Source organism: Tachypleus tridentatus, chromosome 1 (genome assembly GCF_004210375.1).
Source record: "Tachypleus tridentatus isolate NWPU-2018 chromosome 1, ASM421037v1, whole genome shotgun sequence".
In the NCBI taxonomy this organism is placed as follows: Eukaryota; Metazoa; Arthropoda; class Merostomata; order Xiphosura; family Limulidae; genus Tachypleus; species Tachypleus tridentatus.
Window position 1 is genome coordinate 95,632,734 of NC_134825.1, and position 17,043 is coordinate 95,649,776.

Below are 17,043 nucleotides of genomic sequence, written 5' to 3' on the forward strand. Positions count from 1 at the left end.
AAAACTTACTTCTTGATGTTGGCATTCCAGCCCCCAATATGGTAAAAAGGCACTAACTGACAGCACAGCAAATGAAATTAACCAGCATGAAGTGTCCCATCCAGCTGTCCAAACAAGCTAGTATATCTCCCAACCACCACCCATTCACCAAGTCTACTGTGACTACCATGTTCTTAACAAGCTTTTTTTATGCAGCAAGATGTGCACCCATATAAATTAGTGCCAAGTTGTAAAATCATTTTATTCTTAATTAAACATGGTTTAGAAATTTGAAGTAAAATGTCTCAAATTTTTATTTCTTCACATTTATTTAATATGTTATTGTATTTGTTACTCCATTAACTATAAATATTTGTATCAGTATTTCAACATTACTGATAAAATATTGTAATTTATTACAAAATTTACAATATCTGAATAATTACAAAGTTATAATGCTTATAACAGAAGGGTATAGTACACTACTATTTGAAGAAGGTAAACCATAAATTGAAAAGGCAAAATATTTCCTTTTATCAAAAATATTTACATTGATATCCTTATCAATCACTTTAATTTCTAACTCTAAATAATGTATTTGTGTATTAGATAACGAAGTATTTCAATTTCTAATTCTCCTGAATAAATAGTGTTGATAACATTATTTAATCCAGGATTATTTATACTGATTAAATCACCAATATATCTATAATGTTAAAATATTTGGATTTATGCAGTTTTCAATAAATATATTCTCACAATAGTAAAGATATAAATTTGCTATACAAGTAGAATAAGTTACAGTTACAAGAGAAAGTGTGTGTACCCCTGCGTCATGAGTAGTTTTTTCCTCATAACTTAAAAAGTATCAAGATTAGGATAACAAAAATATATTATATTATAAATATTATACTAACACACATCTACATAAATTTTTATGTAAATTGAACAACAAATAAACTGTTTATAAACAAATAACCAAACATAGGAGGGGCAGAAAGTGTTCGTGTGTCTACTTTAACAGTCAGTTGTGTAGCCTTTCAGGTGAATTACTTGGCTTCTTACTTCTCTCCTCATAGCCCTCCATGATCGTTTGACAGTACTCGACTGGTATTTTCTTACATTCTTCTTTGCAGAAGGCCTCCAACTCTGCAAGTTTTTTGGATGACGCTGATGAACCCTGGTCTTAAACTCATGCCAAACGTTTTCAATTGGGTTGAGATTGGGTGACTGCGATGGCCACTCCAGAACGCTTATATGGTTCCTCTGCAACCAGGATTGCACATATTTCGATGTGTGCTTAGGGTCATTGTTGTGCTAGAAGATCCAACGACGCCCAAGTCGCAAGTTCCGAGCATCATTCTTGATATAAGTGCCTAATATATCAACGTACTCTTCATTTTTCATGATTCCGTTGACACGGTGAAAGCTGCCTACACCAGAAGAGCTGAAGGAACCCCATAGCATGATCGAGCCACCTCCGTGTTTAACTGTAGGGACAGTGTTCTTTGGAAGATTTCGTTCCCTCTTCTTACGGAAAATATTGTGAACATCATTGTGGCTGAAAAGCTCGATTTTAGTCTCGTCTAAAGCTCGATTTTAGTCTCGTCTGACCAAAGAATACGCTTCCAATAGGTAAAAGGGTTTATCTACATGCTTTCTTGCATACCTCAATTGTGCTTCTAAATGAACAGGCTTTAAATATGGAGTTCTACAAGGATGGCATGCTTTGAACCCAGAAGAGCGTAACATATTCGTAACTGTAGAGGTGTTTGCTTCAACCCCAGTTTCCCTTACCAGTTTCTGTATGTTATTACGTGTTAAATGAGGGTTCCTACTAACTTCTCTGAGAACCTTCCTCTTGGTTCTCTCTGGAATTTTGGTGGGGCGTCCGGAACGAGGGAGTTTAGCAGATGATCCTGTAGGCTAGCTTAAACTTGGCAATTATGTTTTGAACAGTAGATTTCGGCACATTAAGTTGTGTAGCAATACCGGAAAGAGACACACAAGACTTGTATTTTACAATAATTCGTTTTTTTAAATCACTGGACAGTTGTTTCCTGTTCGCCATGATGACCAAGCAGATAATGACAGAGACGGCGCTAAATTGCTAGAAGTAAATTTTTTGCTGGCTAAATTCCAATAATTATGAACCAAATGTCTAGTTCTGGAATGGTATAATGTCATTTATTCGCTAAACTAAACAAAATATTTACGGAAATATCAGTTTTTTCACACGTTCTGAAATGTACGAACACTTTCTGCCCCTCCTATTTTTGGTTATTTGTTTATAAACAGTTTATTCGTTGTTTAATTTACATAAAAGTTTATGTAGATGTGTGTTAGTATAGTATTTATAATGCTTTACACATCTATTAGCCTAATCATGATACTTTTTAAGTTACGAGCAAAAAACTACATGGGGTGCAGGGGTACGAACACTTTCTGTTGTAACTGTAGCTCCCATTGGGAACTCCTATTACTTGTTTAAAACCCCATTTATTGAAAAATATATAATTATTATAAAAACAGAAACTTAATATATCTTTGTTTTTGGAGCTAAATTTTCTCTTTTCCAGTCCTGTAAAAGGATAATAGAACTTTACTATTAATAAATTTAAAACAAACATTAATGGAATTGTGGTGTACAATGGGGTAAAATCAAATGTTTGAACATTATTTATTTGTTCACACATTTTTAGATGGTCAGGAGTTACATGGAAACAAGAATAGTTTACACTGGCAGTTATGCACAGATTTTTTTTCATTATTTGATCATTAAAGGACACTACTTTAGAAGGGAAGTAAAGTTACTGTAATAACCATGCTTTACACAGAGAAATGAAAGATCATATATGAAATAATAGCCACTTAAGAGGTCTGAAAATGTTAAGTGGTTTGATTTGTATTTTCTTTCATAAAATATGAGTTCCAAAACAAAATAAGTTGAGATATGTGATATCTTTAGTTTACTTTCAATTTATGTAAAATCAGCTACATAACTCAGTAATTTTTCTGATAACTTCCACAACAGAGTAATTTTAAAAAACACTATAGGATTGGTCCCTAAAACTAATTGTAAACCTCGAAAAATGTATATCTCGGGTTCCCAGACAACTCCCTAAAGAAAAACTTTAATTGTGAGCCCTGGGTGGGTTTTTCTGCACACTCTTATATGTTTTAAGACATAGTAGCAGAAACAAGCCTTTTTCCACAACACTGATGTTCTCCAGTCATTGGTGCTTACAAAATTTGGTAGAAGAATCTTTGGAGAATATCTACACAATTGTCTTAGGTGTTTTTTTTTTAAATTTCCAACTTGCAAAATGCATCTTTCTGGATTCAGTTCATTAGCTTTAGTTGATAACATTTCATGTAATTTCCAATAAATATTTGAGCTGTCTATGGTTATCTGCAATAAATACTTAAAACCAAGGTCTCTGATGACAGAGAACTTATCAACTAAGTAAATGGCTTTTTCTCTGTTAATCAGAACAGGTGCAAGAGTGAATGGTATAAAATTATAAAGAAAAATTTCTGTGATTTGGTGGATCCAAACTTTCTGACTACAACATCAGTTCGAAATATATTAGGTTTTTATTAAGCTAAAGCTTAAAAAATAGTTTTAATATATAACACTTAAATATCAATACTCTGATTAATAACTTTCACACACAAAATTAAGGGATCTACTAATTTTGAAACATTTGACATTGTAGTTTTGCCACTTTCATAGTTTTTCTGTGGAATGAAATGAGATACTTGGAAGAAAAAACAGTGAAAAACATTCAGAAGTCACAAGTTGCTACTTTTTGTGTTATTTTTAATAGGTATCATGGATTTTCAGTCTAAACTTAATGCAGATAAAGATTATGATAAAACTCTTTGTTAACATGGAAATCAAGTAATGATTAAGCATTATTAATATATGTGATACATAATCAAAAATCCTAATCAGCACAATCATAAGTTAACTTCCATGATCATGCTAAGTACTAATAATGTTGAGTGGATCAACTGGTGCTGCAACACATGTCATCTTTTTTTCTTCTTACTTACTCTGGGTGTAGTTTCTTATAAAAGTTTTTAAATTACTGTTTGTTTATATCAAGCTTAATCTGAGTTAAGAAAAAAAGTAGGACAGTTGAGATAACTTTGGACTATAAACACTTTATAAATATGGCAACACTGTGACATACAGATACAGATATTTTATCTAAATCCTCATAAACTATCAGTTTATGACATGGAAAGGAACATGAACATTTGACTTCCACTATGCCAAAAAGGTACAAGAGGCTTGAAACTGCTCAATTCAAATCCATGGTTTTACACTTTCATTGCCAGTGACAGCAGTGGTACTCAATTACACAGAGTTGTTCAATGGATCCTTATCTGCTTGCAATGCTTTTCAGTTTCAACGTGGTTGCACGTAGAACCAAATCCTTACCCCATTGTTTATAACATCGTTACACTATTCACAAGGCATGTTTTCAGGCAATTGCCACTTTGCATTCACTCAATATGTCTGAAAGTAATATCCTTAGAATCTAAACAAACACAAATCCAGTACTGAATTGTCTTGTTCTTTAATAGAGACTTTGCTCCTTTAAAGCACTAAACTAATCACCACTGTTGCTGTTATGTACATAACACAATAAGCTGAATTTTTGGTGGTTCAACTCAAGCACAATTTTTGAAAACAATAATTCTGGTTTATTGTATCGTAAGTTTATATACCTGTTCATCAAGTAATTCTTTGATTTTTTTTAACTTTCTATTTATTCGTGTTATTAATCTGTAAGTAACTATTTTTGTAATTCACAGCAACACATTACCTTATTCTTCTTGTCTTTTACTTAAATACTAGGATATAAAACATCTCCTAGGTTTTGGGGGTGAATGCAGAAGTACGATCCATACAGTGGTGGGGATGCACTGCTTATCAGTCTTTGTCTTTTTACCAGACTCACATAGAGATTAATAAATAGAATAAAAGAAACTGAAATTAGGAGAGCAAGATGTGAGTGTTCAAGCTCACAATGCTATATCACCCTTCACTGCCTGCAGACTGTTGTGGGAAAGTGGCTGCTCTCCAAATTAAAGAAAAAGTAATAATAATAATTATAAGGTACTATCCACTTGGGGGTAAGTAAGATAAAATTACCTCCTGAAGCAGGAATTCCAGCCCCCAGTATGGTGGTAAGACACTAATTAGTAGCCCAGAAGATTAATTATATTAGTATAAAGGGTCCCAACCAATTATCTAAAGTAACTTGTATAACTTCCAACTGACACTCATTAGGTCCACTGTAAGTATCAATTTTTAGACTCTAAACAAACCTTTATATGCAACAAAAGCAGTGCAAGGTTGTTTAATAACCTTATTAAAAACTAAAAATACTTATTAGAAACTATCAGTAAAATGTCCTTAATTTTTACTTCTCTATATTTATTTAATATATTATTCTTATATAATGTAAAGCAGTCACCCACCCACAACTGTGTGCAAGCAGTGAAGGGTGATATAGATGTGGGACATTGTGAACTTGAGCCCCCACATCTCACTCTCAATTTATATTTATTTTGGTTATTTTATTTTGATAATTTTATAATTATTTATTAATTTCTTTATGTAAGACCAGGAAACAGAGGTTAAGACTAATAGAAAATGCATCCATACTGCAATGATCACAGTGCAATGATTTGTGCAAAGCTTTTGGTTATTCAAAAATACACACACACACACACACAATCATCAGCTTGAACTTGAGATATGATTAAATTAGAAAGTCCATTTTTATAATGTTTTTATTGTATCAGTCACACATTATAGTGCTGCATACTACTAGCAGTATGGGTAGTCCATCATACCCCTCCCCCCTTTTTTTTTCCTCAATGGATTTGCATTTATCTCGTGAATCAACATTTTTTTCTTTTTTTGAATTTCGCGCAAAGCTACTCGAGGGCTATCTGAGCTAGCAGTCCCTAATTTAGCAGTGTAAGACTAGAGGGAAGGCAGCTAGTCATCACCACCCACTGCCAACTCTTGGGCTACTCTTTTACCAACAATTAATGAGATTGACTGTCACATTATAAAGCCCTCATGCCTAAAAAGGCAAGCATGTTTGGCATGATGGGGATGCAAACCCACAACCCTCGAATTACAAGTCGCACGCCTTAACCCACCTGGCCATGCCAGGTCATATGAATCAACAAAAAATTAGATTGTAAAAATGGTGAAAATCCACTAATGCATGAATAAAGTTCATGCTTGATATAATTAACACTAACAGTCAAATAAAATATCCATCGCACTATAATGTGAATCACAGAGTCACTGTCCAGCACATTAGCCTGTAGGTTACTTTGGTCCATCAAAGAAACACCAATGAAAATTAGTCAAAAATCAATAACTTATAATACAATTAAATAAGTGCAAAGAAACCATTATTTTTAATATAAAAATTGCACATGTACACTGATCATAGTTGTTAATCATAAAAATATGTTTTAAAAACTGTACTAAACCTAATTCAAATATAGAGAACTTGTGACTCACTCATGACTAGACCATGAACAAGCAGAGTTTACATCTTCATTCTGTTTGTAATTCAACTGTCTCTCTAAGCCACTTGCTATTTGTTGACTTTTAAGTTTCTCACTTACCAAGTCCTGTAAAAAAAAAAAATCTTTACACAATTCATCAGAATATGTTTCCTTTCTAGAAACAAAAGAATATTCTCTTTTTCATACATATATTGTATTCTATATTTGACACTATTTTAACTTGTTGTCAAAAAGACAAATCAAATGCAAATTTCTTGAATTTTCTTGTAATATAACTATCAGTTCATTGAATGTCACCAAAATACTTTAAGACAAAAATAAAACAAAATCACAACTTATAGGCATATTAAATAATACATTTTAACTTCCTAAGTTTTCTTACTACAAAGTATACCAGCTTGAACTTCACTTAAGACACAACTTTACCTTAAGAGATAACATTTTCATATTCTTAGCACTACCAAACCTAACAATATCCCTATGTCTTTGCCTTATAAATCTATGAAGACAGCAAAAAACAATCTTTCACTTAACAAAGGACACAAATAAAATTAGACTATTTCTGGTATATTCTGACAGCCTAAGTTTTTCTTTTATATTAATAAATATTGCATCAAAGAGATACTGAAATAGTCACTTCTTTCTTCAGTTGATGGATAATTTCTAACAAAATTATATACTAATTTCCAACTGAAAAAACAAAACAAATCTTACAGCCTAAATCTGAACAAATTATAAAAATGAGCTACTTCTCTTAAGGTGTTCAGGGTGTTTCGATGAATTGCTGCCTGGTGAGACAAATCCTTATTGTCCCTTTCTAATTCTCGAACACGAGCCATCGTATGAGACCAATTTTCTACTTCCTTTTGCAGCTGTCTGTTTTCACGTTCTAAAGATGACACTTTTGAGGCATATTCATCAATCTGTTCGTCTTTGACCTGAATGAAACAAAGGTAAAAAGATGGACTTCATTAAAGAAATTACTGTACAGTAGTTAATGGTATACAACTACCAAAAAATAGCAAATAAATAACCTGTACTTTAATGTGCAACTCTTAACATCCAACATGTTCAGAAATTAAGATAAGTTGTTCAGATATTTTTTCAAAGCTACTCAAAGACTGTACATTAGCTGTTCCTAACTTTAAACTGACAGGTTAAGAGAAAGGCAGCTAGTCAACAGCAATCACCACCAACATGTGGACAACTCTTGCCTGACTAAACAATGGGATTTGATCATCACCCTTCTAAAACATACACATCCTTGAGGTGAGAAGCACAATTTGTTTTTCTTTTAATCCATGTAATCAATGGATCCACAAATCAAAATTCCAGAATGCTTGGGTTAGATAAAATACAATTTTTGTTTTATAGAAAATGAAAATGTAATGTCTAGTTAAAAATCAGATATTTTAAAATTAACAAAAATTTCAACTATTATTTTTGGGTATGACAAATAACTCACAAGTTTACTGTGAAATAGTCTTTATAATTAATTATAGATACTGAATCAATCAAATGGTTAGAGCCATTTAAACTCTATGCTTCAGTAAAACACAATGTTCTACCTCTTACAAAAATTAAAGCACATTTTCTCTAAATAATTGTGATATAAACTATGACTGTATTTGGTCTCATTTGCTCTACATAACATAGTTATCAAAATTCCTTGGGTTGTACTCTCAACATGAAGTTTTTAGCTTCTTATCTCTAATATGCTAAATCAATACATATTTAACTAATTGATCTACTCTCTTAATTCACTATGTCTCTTATGAAACCACAATCAATACTTGATACTCTTTCCACAGTATCCACTGCTTTATTAAGTAGACTAGTATTTTTGTTGAACCACTTAAAAATTTTAACTTTTTAACATTATATATGTTGTGTGAAAAGAAAAAGATACCTCCCAAACAAATGTGTAAATACTAAATCAACAAAAGCAACATTAAAAAAATTCAATATAATTTAGTTCCTACTCCACATCTTTTCTTACAGCAGTTTTTAAACATTGCTAAATACACAGGACTACAATGGATTTATTTTCTTGAAATTTTAAAATTTACCCTATTAATTCCTATACACTGAATCAGAAATTATATCAATTTTTCTCTATTACCTACAGATTTTTCACAAAATGTCATATATACTTTGGAATAAATTAATCATTTTCATAGAAATCGGGTCACATTTTGTTATACTTAAAATATTGACAACCATTAGTTATATATTTCTCTAGACTAATCATGATGTACATAAACCACTACCAAATAAATAGTTAACAAGCTGCACGTTATTTCTGAATAGTACTGTTTGCGCATGCACTTTTACATTATTTATTTCTTTTTAATATTATTTATTAAACACTATGGAAGTAAGAGGTTGTGTAAATTACCCAAACATATTCTGTTACATCTGTGGTAAATCTGTTGTAAAGAAACAAAAGCAAAATAATACAGAATTCGTCAAAAAAAATGTATTATGCATATTTTGGAAAAAAAAAGATGGGGACTAACATAAATCATTGGCTCCATAAAGTGTGCACGATTAGTGTTAATGAATTGAGAAATAGGCAAAAGGTAAGAAAAATTCTCTGCCTTTTGGAATTCCAATGGTCTGACATGAACCTAGAAACCATGGAAATGTCTGCTATTTTTCCTAATGTTAACGTGCAAGGCTATAGCACTCGGAATAAAAAGGAAATTTCTTAGCTGAATCTTCAATCTACTATAAGATTTGTTGTTCACAGACCTGATGTACTAATACCTACTCCATTGGAGACTCTTGATACAGTTCCATCTTATTCTGAATCTGATGTCAATAGAAATGATACGATTTGTTTTCAACCTGAAATGTCAGATGAACCACAAATTTTCACATAAAAATTAATCGTGACATCAGGGAAATGTAGAGGAAGTATCAGAAAAAGGTGGAACTTCATCATGATGGCTGATGACTGCTAGTCATTTGAAATGAAATGCTCTAGATGCAGTAGAATAAAGAAAAACCACAACATGTTTTGAGACTAAAATACTTATATTTCACACACAAAAATCATGTTGAATGATGATGCAGATTAGTTTAAAATTTATGTTGTTCCCTAATCTTCAATTTATTTATATTTTTGTTAACAAACAATAAAAAAGTTCATTCTGGATAAATAAAATAATTTAATCTAAGTAAGAGATTTCTTTCTTCCCAATTTGTAAAAAATCATTATTTGATAGAAAAAATATACATTTATGAAATCTTTGCAGCTGAATTATAAACAATCTGTTATTAAAACCATAACTTTTACATCTGCTGTCCTGTCATATTTAATATTTCCTTCCACACTCTTCTGGTGATTTAGTGACATTTATCACACAGATGATCATGATATTGTTTATGCCTTCACTATGGGCAAAAGTAACAACAGTTTTTTTCATTTGAAACATAATTTAAATTTTAACATCTTTACTCTTGAAAAAACAATAATTAAATTGGTTTAAATTGTCATTATAACAATTTCTCTATTACTAATGATATCATCATGAATTCAATATTAGTACTAACTGCACAGTAATTTTTTCCAATGTTATATGTATGTGTAGTAACACTTGTTTCACAATAAGGCTTAACATAGTTTACTGACAAGAATGAAGCACACAGACACTTGTTTAATTACAAAGCCAGCCACACAATTTACAAACACTTGATTAATAATATGAGATATGCTTTCCAAAAAATAATGACAAACACAGTGACTTGTTTAATCATACAACCTATTACAGTTTACACACAATAACAAGGATTATAGTCACTTATTTAACCAAAAGACCTATCACACTTTGAAAACAATAAGGTGCACAGTCATTTCTTTAATAGTGAGATATATATATTACAGTTTACAAATACTAAATAGTCATTTTTATAAACATATGATCTATCATTTTATGAACAATAATAAAGTGCACTGGCACTTAATTAACCAAAGGACCAATCACACTTTGAAACAATCATGAGGCACAATGTTACTTATTTAACCATAACACTTATCACTGTTTACAAACAATAATGAAGCATACAGCTATTTGTTTAACCATAACAGCTATCACAATTTATGAACAATGAGATATACCATCACTTGTTTAACCATAAGAGTTATCACAATTTATGAACAATGAGATATACCATCACTTGTTTAACCATAAGAGCTATCACTATTTATGAACAATGAGATATACCATCACTTGTTTAACCATAAGAGCTATCACTATTTATGAACAATGAGATATACCATCACTTGTTTAACCATAAGTTCTATCACAATTTATGAACAACAATATACCATCACTTGTTTAACCGTAAGAGCTATCACTATTTATAAACGAGATACCATCACTTGTTTAATCATAAGACATTACAACTTATGAACAATAATGAAGTATACCATCACTTGTTTAATCACAAAATATTACAACTTATGAACAATAATGAGGCAGACAGTCACTAGTTTAACCATACAATTGATTACAATTTACAAAAACAAATACTCACTTGTTTATCCATTAATACTGTCACAGTTTACAAATAATTAGACAAAGTTGTTTAAATTATAACATCTATCATAGTTTATATATAATAATGAGGCATACAATCACTTCTTCAAAAGACCTATAACACTATACCAACAACAATGAAGTACAGATTAACTTGTTTAATAAGATTTATCAGTTTAGAAACAATAATGAAATGCAGTCTCTTAGTTTCTTCATTAATCATAAGACACACATTTTATAAACAATAATGACATACATAGTTACTTGTTTAACCATATGACCTGTCACAGCTTACAAACATTAATGACCACAAAGATTTGTTATACCATACGATCTCTCAGTTTACTAACAACAATGAAACAGTGAGTCACTAGTTTACCTATAAAAACTATCAATTTACAAACAACAATGAAGCATACAGTTACTGGTTTAACCATAAGACCTATCACAGTTTACAAACAATGAGGTGTACCATCACTTGTTTAATCATAAGACATCACAATTTATGAAGAATAGTGAAGTAAACAGTCACTTTTATAACCATAATAGCTATTAGTTCACAAATTATAATGAATCAGTGACTTATGTAACCAAAGGACCTATACATTTAACCTATATTAAAAGTACCCAGTCATTTTTTTTAACCATCCAACCTATAACACTTTACACAATAATAAACACACACAGTCACTTGTTTAATTGCAAACATTATCACAGTTTTCAAACATAAATGATCAATGCAGTAATTTATTGAATCATATGACTTACCATGCTTTACAAAAACTAATGAAATAGTCACTTGTTTAAGAATAAAACCTATCACAGTTTACAATGAGCCATACAGTCACTTACTTAACCTTCAGACCTATCCTTCATTCAAACAAAAATGAGGCATACAGTCACTTGTTTATTCATAAGACTTATCATAGTTTACAAAAAACGATAAGCAAGGAGTCATTTCTTTAATAATAAGACATAAAAGGTTCACTTGCCTAACTAAAAACTATCAGTTTAGAAACAATAATGAACACATAATCACTTGTTTAACCATAAGACCTATCAGTTTATGAACAATAATGAAGAACACAATCACTTGTTTAACCATAAATACTATCACAGTTTACAAACAATAAGAAATACAGTCACTTGTTTAATAATAAAACCAATCACAATTTACAAACAATAATGAAATGAGCATTCTCTTAGTATATTCTTTAACCATATCACTTATAACAGCATATAAGTAATAATGAAGTAAGCTGTCACTTGTTTAATAGTAAGATCTATCACAGTTTACAAACAATGAAAAACACAGTTACTTATTTAATTCTAAAGCCTAGCAAAGTTTACAAACAATAATGAAGTATGCAGTCATTTATTTAATCATAAGATGTATCAAAGTTTAAAAATAATAAGGTATGCAGTCACTTGATTAATCATAATACCCACTAGTTTATAAACAATAATGAAGCATACAGTCACTTGTTTAATCATACAACTTATATTTTCAAACAATAATGAACACAGTCACTAGTTTAACAATAAACATCACAATTTATGAACAATAATGGAGCAGACACTCACTTTTATAACCATAATAATCATTAGTTTACACATGACAATGGATCATTGTAACTTGTGCAACCACAAGACCTATAACATTTCAACCTATATTAAAGCACCCATACAACCTATAACAGTTTATACAATAATGACAACACAATCACTTGTTCAATTACAAAACCTATCACAATTTACAAACAATGAGTCACACAGTCAATTCTTTAATCATATGACTTATCACACTTAAGAAACACAAATAAAGTACACAGTCACTTGTTTAAATACAAAAACCTATCACAGTTTACAAAAAATAATGAGGCATACAGTCACTTACTTAACCATAAGACCCGTCCCACTTTCAAACAACGATGAATCATACAGTCACTTGTTTATTCATGAGACTTACCAGTTTACAAAAAATGAAAAACACTCAATCAATTTTTTAACCCCAACACTTAACACAGTTTCACTTTTCTAACTAACAAACCTATCACAGTTTGCAAATAACAATAAACAGACAGTCACTTGTGTAATCATAAGACCTATAACTTTTACGTCCTACATTAAAACACTTGTTTAATTGCAAAACCTATCACAGTTGCCTGAACCATATAGTCAGCTGTGTAATCATATGGCTCATCACACATTACAAAAAAAAAGTACACAGACCCTTCTTCAAGAATAAAAAAACTCCCACAGTTTACAAATTATAATACACCACAGTCATTTTTAATCATATGACTTATCACAATATACAAAAAAAAATGATAAACACAATCACTTCTTTAACCATAAGACCTAACAGTTTCACTTGTCTAGCTACAAAACTTATCAGTTTACAAATAATAATGATCATGCAATCAATTGTTTAATAATGACCACACAGTCACCTTCTCAACCATGCAGAAACAATAATGGGGACATAGTTAATTGTTTAACCATAAAATATACCACAGTTTACTTGAGTAATGAACACGCAATCACTTGTTCAACCATAAAACCTATCACATGTAGAAACAATAATGAAAAAACATTTAACTGTTTAACCATAAAGCCTACTACAGTTTACTAGAATAATGAACACACACCCACTTTTTAACCATAAGACCTGTCACAGTTCATAACCAATAATGAACACAGCCACTTTTTTAACCAAAAAACTTATCACACTTTATAAACAATAATAAAACATACAGTCATTGGTTAATCATAAGATTTATCACAGTTTAAAAAATAAAGAAACACATAGCAACTTGTTTAACCAAACAAAATTACAGCTAGCAAGCAATAAAGAACATAGTCACTTTTTTAGGCATAAAACCTATTCCATTTTACAAGCAACAATGAAATGCACTGTCTCTCAGTCTCTCACTTAACCCTGAAGTCTATCAAATTTTACAAAGAATAATTATTCTCTTGTCTAACTATAAGACGTACCACACTTTATGAACAATAATGAAGCATAGTGTCACTTGTTTAACCATAAAACATATCACAGTTTACAAACAATAGTCAAGTATACAGTCCCTTGCTTAAATATGCAATATATCATAGTTTAGTAACCTCAGATTTGGGGAGTTACAACTGTATTGTTAAGAACAGAATGGAGTTGATTATAATATTCAAGCTCAGCATACTCTTCATTTATAGATTAATCACAATTCATTATTTATAGTGTTCTAATGTTTCCTGATTATTACAAATAAGATGCTTTTCCACAAAATTGCAATAGATTTTATTGTAACAAGAAATAGAATAAATGAGCAATATACAAAATTGACCTATCAAACACAAATTCTCTCTGTAAATCTAATACTATTTAATTTCTCAGAAAAATCATTATATTAATGTAGAAAATGTTCCAACCATAGACCTAACCGAGTCTTCACACTGTGGTATTCTCAGATAAAACAGATTTGTACACGAGCATTAGATTCATTTTATAATTGAAAAACCAGTCAGGATAATAAAAAAGTCTGAATTTAACTATGAAAATAAACAGATTGCACATTTACCATAAAGTGAAAGTTATTTTTATATTCAAGGTCAAAATACAAATCAAGGTATTTGGTAAGACAATGGATTGTTACCTTTAAGTGTATCTGTGAATCACTAAACTGAATTTGTCTATTACGATATCATTTCACTGACTGATTACTCAAATTGAAAACCAAATAGTACTGCATCAATTCAATGCTTCTTACATAAAACGAAATGTTGGATATACTCATAATAGTATGTGATTGATCATCCTCATACAACATAGTTAAGGCCTCTAGATATCACCTATTCAGCCACTGAAAGATATTGCTGTTGTTGACCTACCTTCACAATGTGAAGTTCAAGCAATATCCTACAGGTAAATCAGATGTTATCTCAATGAGAACAAAGGAAAAAGGGTAATTAAAACAAAAATAACAATGGTTTTCTGAACTACTTTTATATAAAAACTACATAGATTAAAATTAAATTAAATAATTTTTAATTGCTATCACACTATAAGGTAGAAAATGCACGATATGCCTGCATAAAACAACACTTAAATGTTCCATTATTAGCCTTATTACAGTTTTATAACAATTCATAGAAAATATAAGCATAAATGACTTTAATAATAAAATCTAAAAATAAATCCATACATCAACTCTAAATAAAATACCTCACAGATTTGAATGTCTAACAAAAGTATATATTTTGTTTTTAGTTCCTGTTTCATTTATAAAAGTTAATTCAGTGGGATGAAAGAAAGACATGTTTATTATACATTGTCTTGGTATAGAAAATATCTAAACTGTATTAACTCTGTATATTATATGTACAAAAATTTCATTTTCATTGACCTTGTAACATTGAAATTATATGTAACTCGGAATATGTATCACAAGTATCTTGTAAACGTTACAAGACTGTTGTATGTTTAAAATAAACATCTCTGTAAATAGCGTGCTTTACTTTCATTTTAAACTAATAAATATTCATATTTGTTAATTTGAATTAATCTTAAATGAAAATCATTCAAAACTACATGCGTAGCACAGCAAGTATATTATACCAAAGTATAGTTTTAATGGTGATGAGTATTAGTAAACTAACAAACTGTTTTATCAATAATGAATGTGCTTTTCAAAAATGTCTACTAACAGAACAAATTAGTAAAAATATGATGAGAACTACTTTATAATAGAAGAAAAACTTAAAAAATATAACATGTTAGCTATGTTAAGAACGGCATGTGCTTTCAGATTACTGAGAAAAATATTTTACAAAAGTACTTTTGAGACTTTTATTGTAAACAACTATGATAAACAAAAGCTCAATAAATTAAGTAAAACATAACCTATGTAATATTTACAATTAATAAGTAATAAAAGTTTGGTTACTCATGTTAAAATGTATTCAACTCTAAATACAAAACTTTCAGTAAGCAAACTTTCAAAAAATATTCAGTCAAGATACCTCAATGGAATGCTTCAAACGTGCAACTTCTTTCTCCAGACTCTTTTTCTTCTGCTCAAGCTTATGATTGTCTCCCTCCAAGTTGGTTGCCTCTCTTTCCATTTCTTGTAGTTTGTGTGTATTTGCCCGAAGGTTGTCAACTATTTGTTTTAAATATTGATTTTCTGCTTCTACATTATCTATATCTTCCTGCATTTCCTGCATTTTCCTCTTCTGGATTTCCTGTTGTCGATGTAGTCGTTGGTTTTCAGAACTTTGGGCTGCCATTGAAATTTTCATTTCTTCATATTGTTGATGTTCTTTCTATCAATGTTTTAGTGAATAATTATTTTACATAACTATCTTGATTTATAATGATACAAAAAAACACTTGATATTTTAAATAAAATATCAAAGTCATAAGTATTCTCTTAATACCTATGATTTCTAAATCAGATAAGAAGCATTTTTAAAGTTAACTAATTTTAAAACAAATGTCACTTCCATGTAATAATTATAAGTACTGATTAGAAAAAAAGCTATAAAATGTAATCTACTACATTATATTGTTAATATCTGAAATGGTTGCAATTAAAAAGAAAAATTATTTAGCAATAAATGTACATGTCAGATATGTGAATGCATCTGTCTCTCTTCCCTTTTAAGAAACAAGCAACCATTAAACTATGAAGCAGAGTATCAAATACAAAAATCTTCAAATAAGTTAACTCAAAACAGACCTGTAACTCTAAAAGATCACCCTGAAGCTTCTGTATACTCCTGCATGCCTCTTGCTTCTCAGCTTCTATCTCATCAAGTTTTGTCTTTGATTGCTGCAATTCCTCAATAGTTACTTTCAACTGCTGTAACTGTCCTTGAAGTTGCTCCTTTTCATTCACAATTTCTTGTATGTGATTCTCCTTCAGAAAATTTACAATTTTTTAATTTTTAA

The 17,043-nt window shown here is 30.3% G+C and overlaps 1 protein-coding gene across 14 annotated transcripts in view; it reads right to left on the bottom strand.

Moving 5' to 3' along the window:
• LOC143256077 (uncharacterized) overlaps positions 1-17,043 on the bottom strand; it is a 135,735-nt gene that overhangs the window by 51,636 nt on the left and 67,056 nt on the right. For all 14 annotated transcript variants that reach the window (XR_013031037.1, XR_013031036.1, XM_076512812.1 and 11 more), the window contains 4 exons: positions 16,832-17,011; positions 16,113-16,415; positions 7,299-7,487; positions 6,542-6,654 (listed from right to left, as the gene is read on the bottom strand). Coding sequence is in view for 12 of the 14 variants with exons in the window: in XM_076512812.1 (XP_076368927.1) it covers positions 6,542-6,654; positions 7,299-7,487; positions 16,113-16,415; positions 16,832-17,011 (785 nt within the window). In the remaining 2 variants the exon portion in view is untranslated. The remainder of the gene's footprint in view (positions 1-6,541; positions 6,655-7,298; positions 7,488-16,112; positions 16,416-16,831; positions 17,012-17,043) is intronic.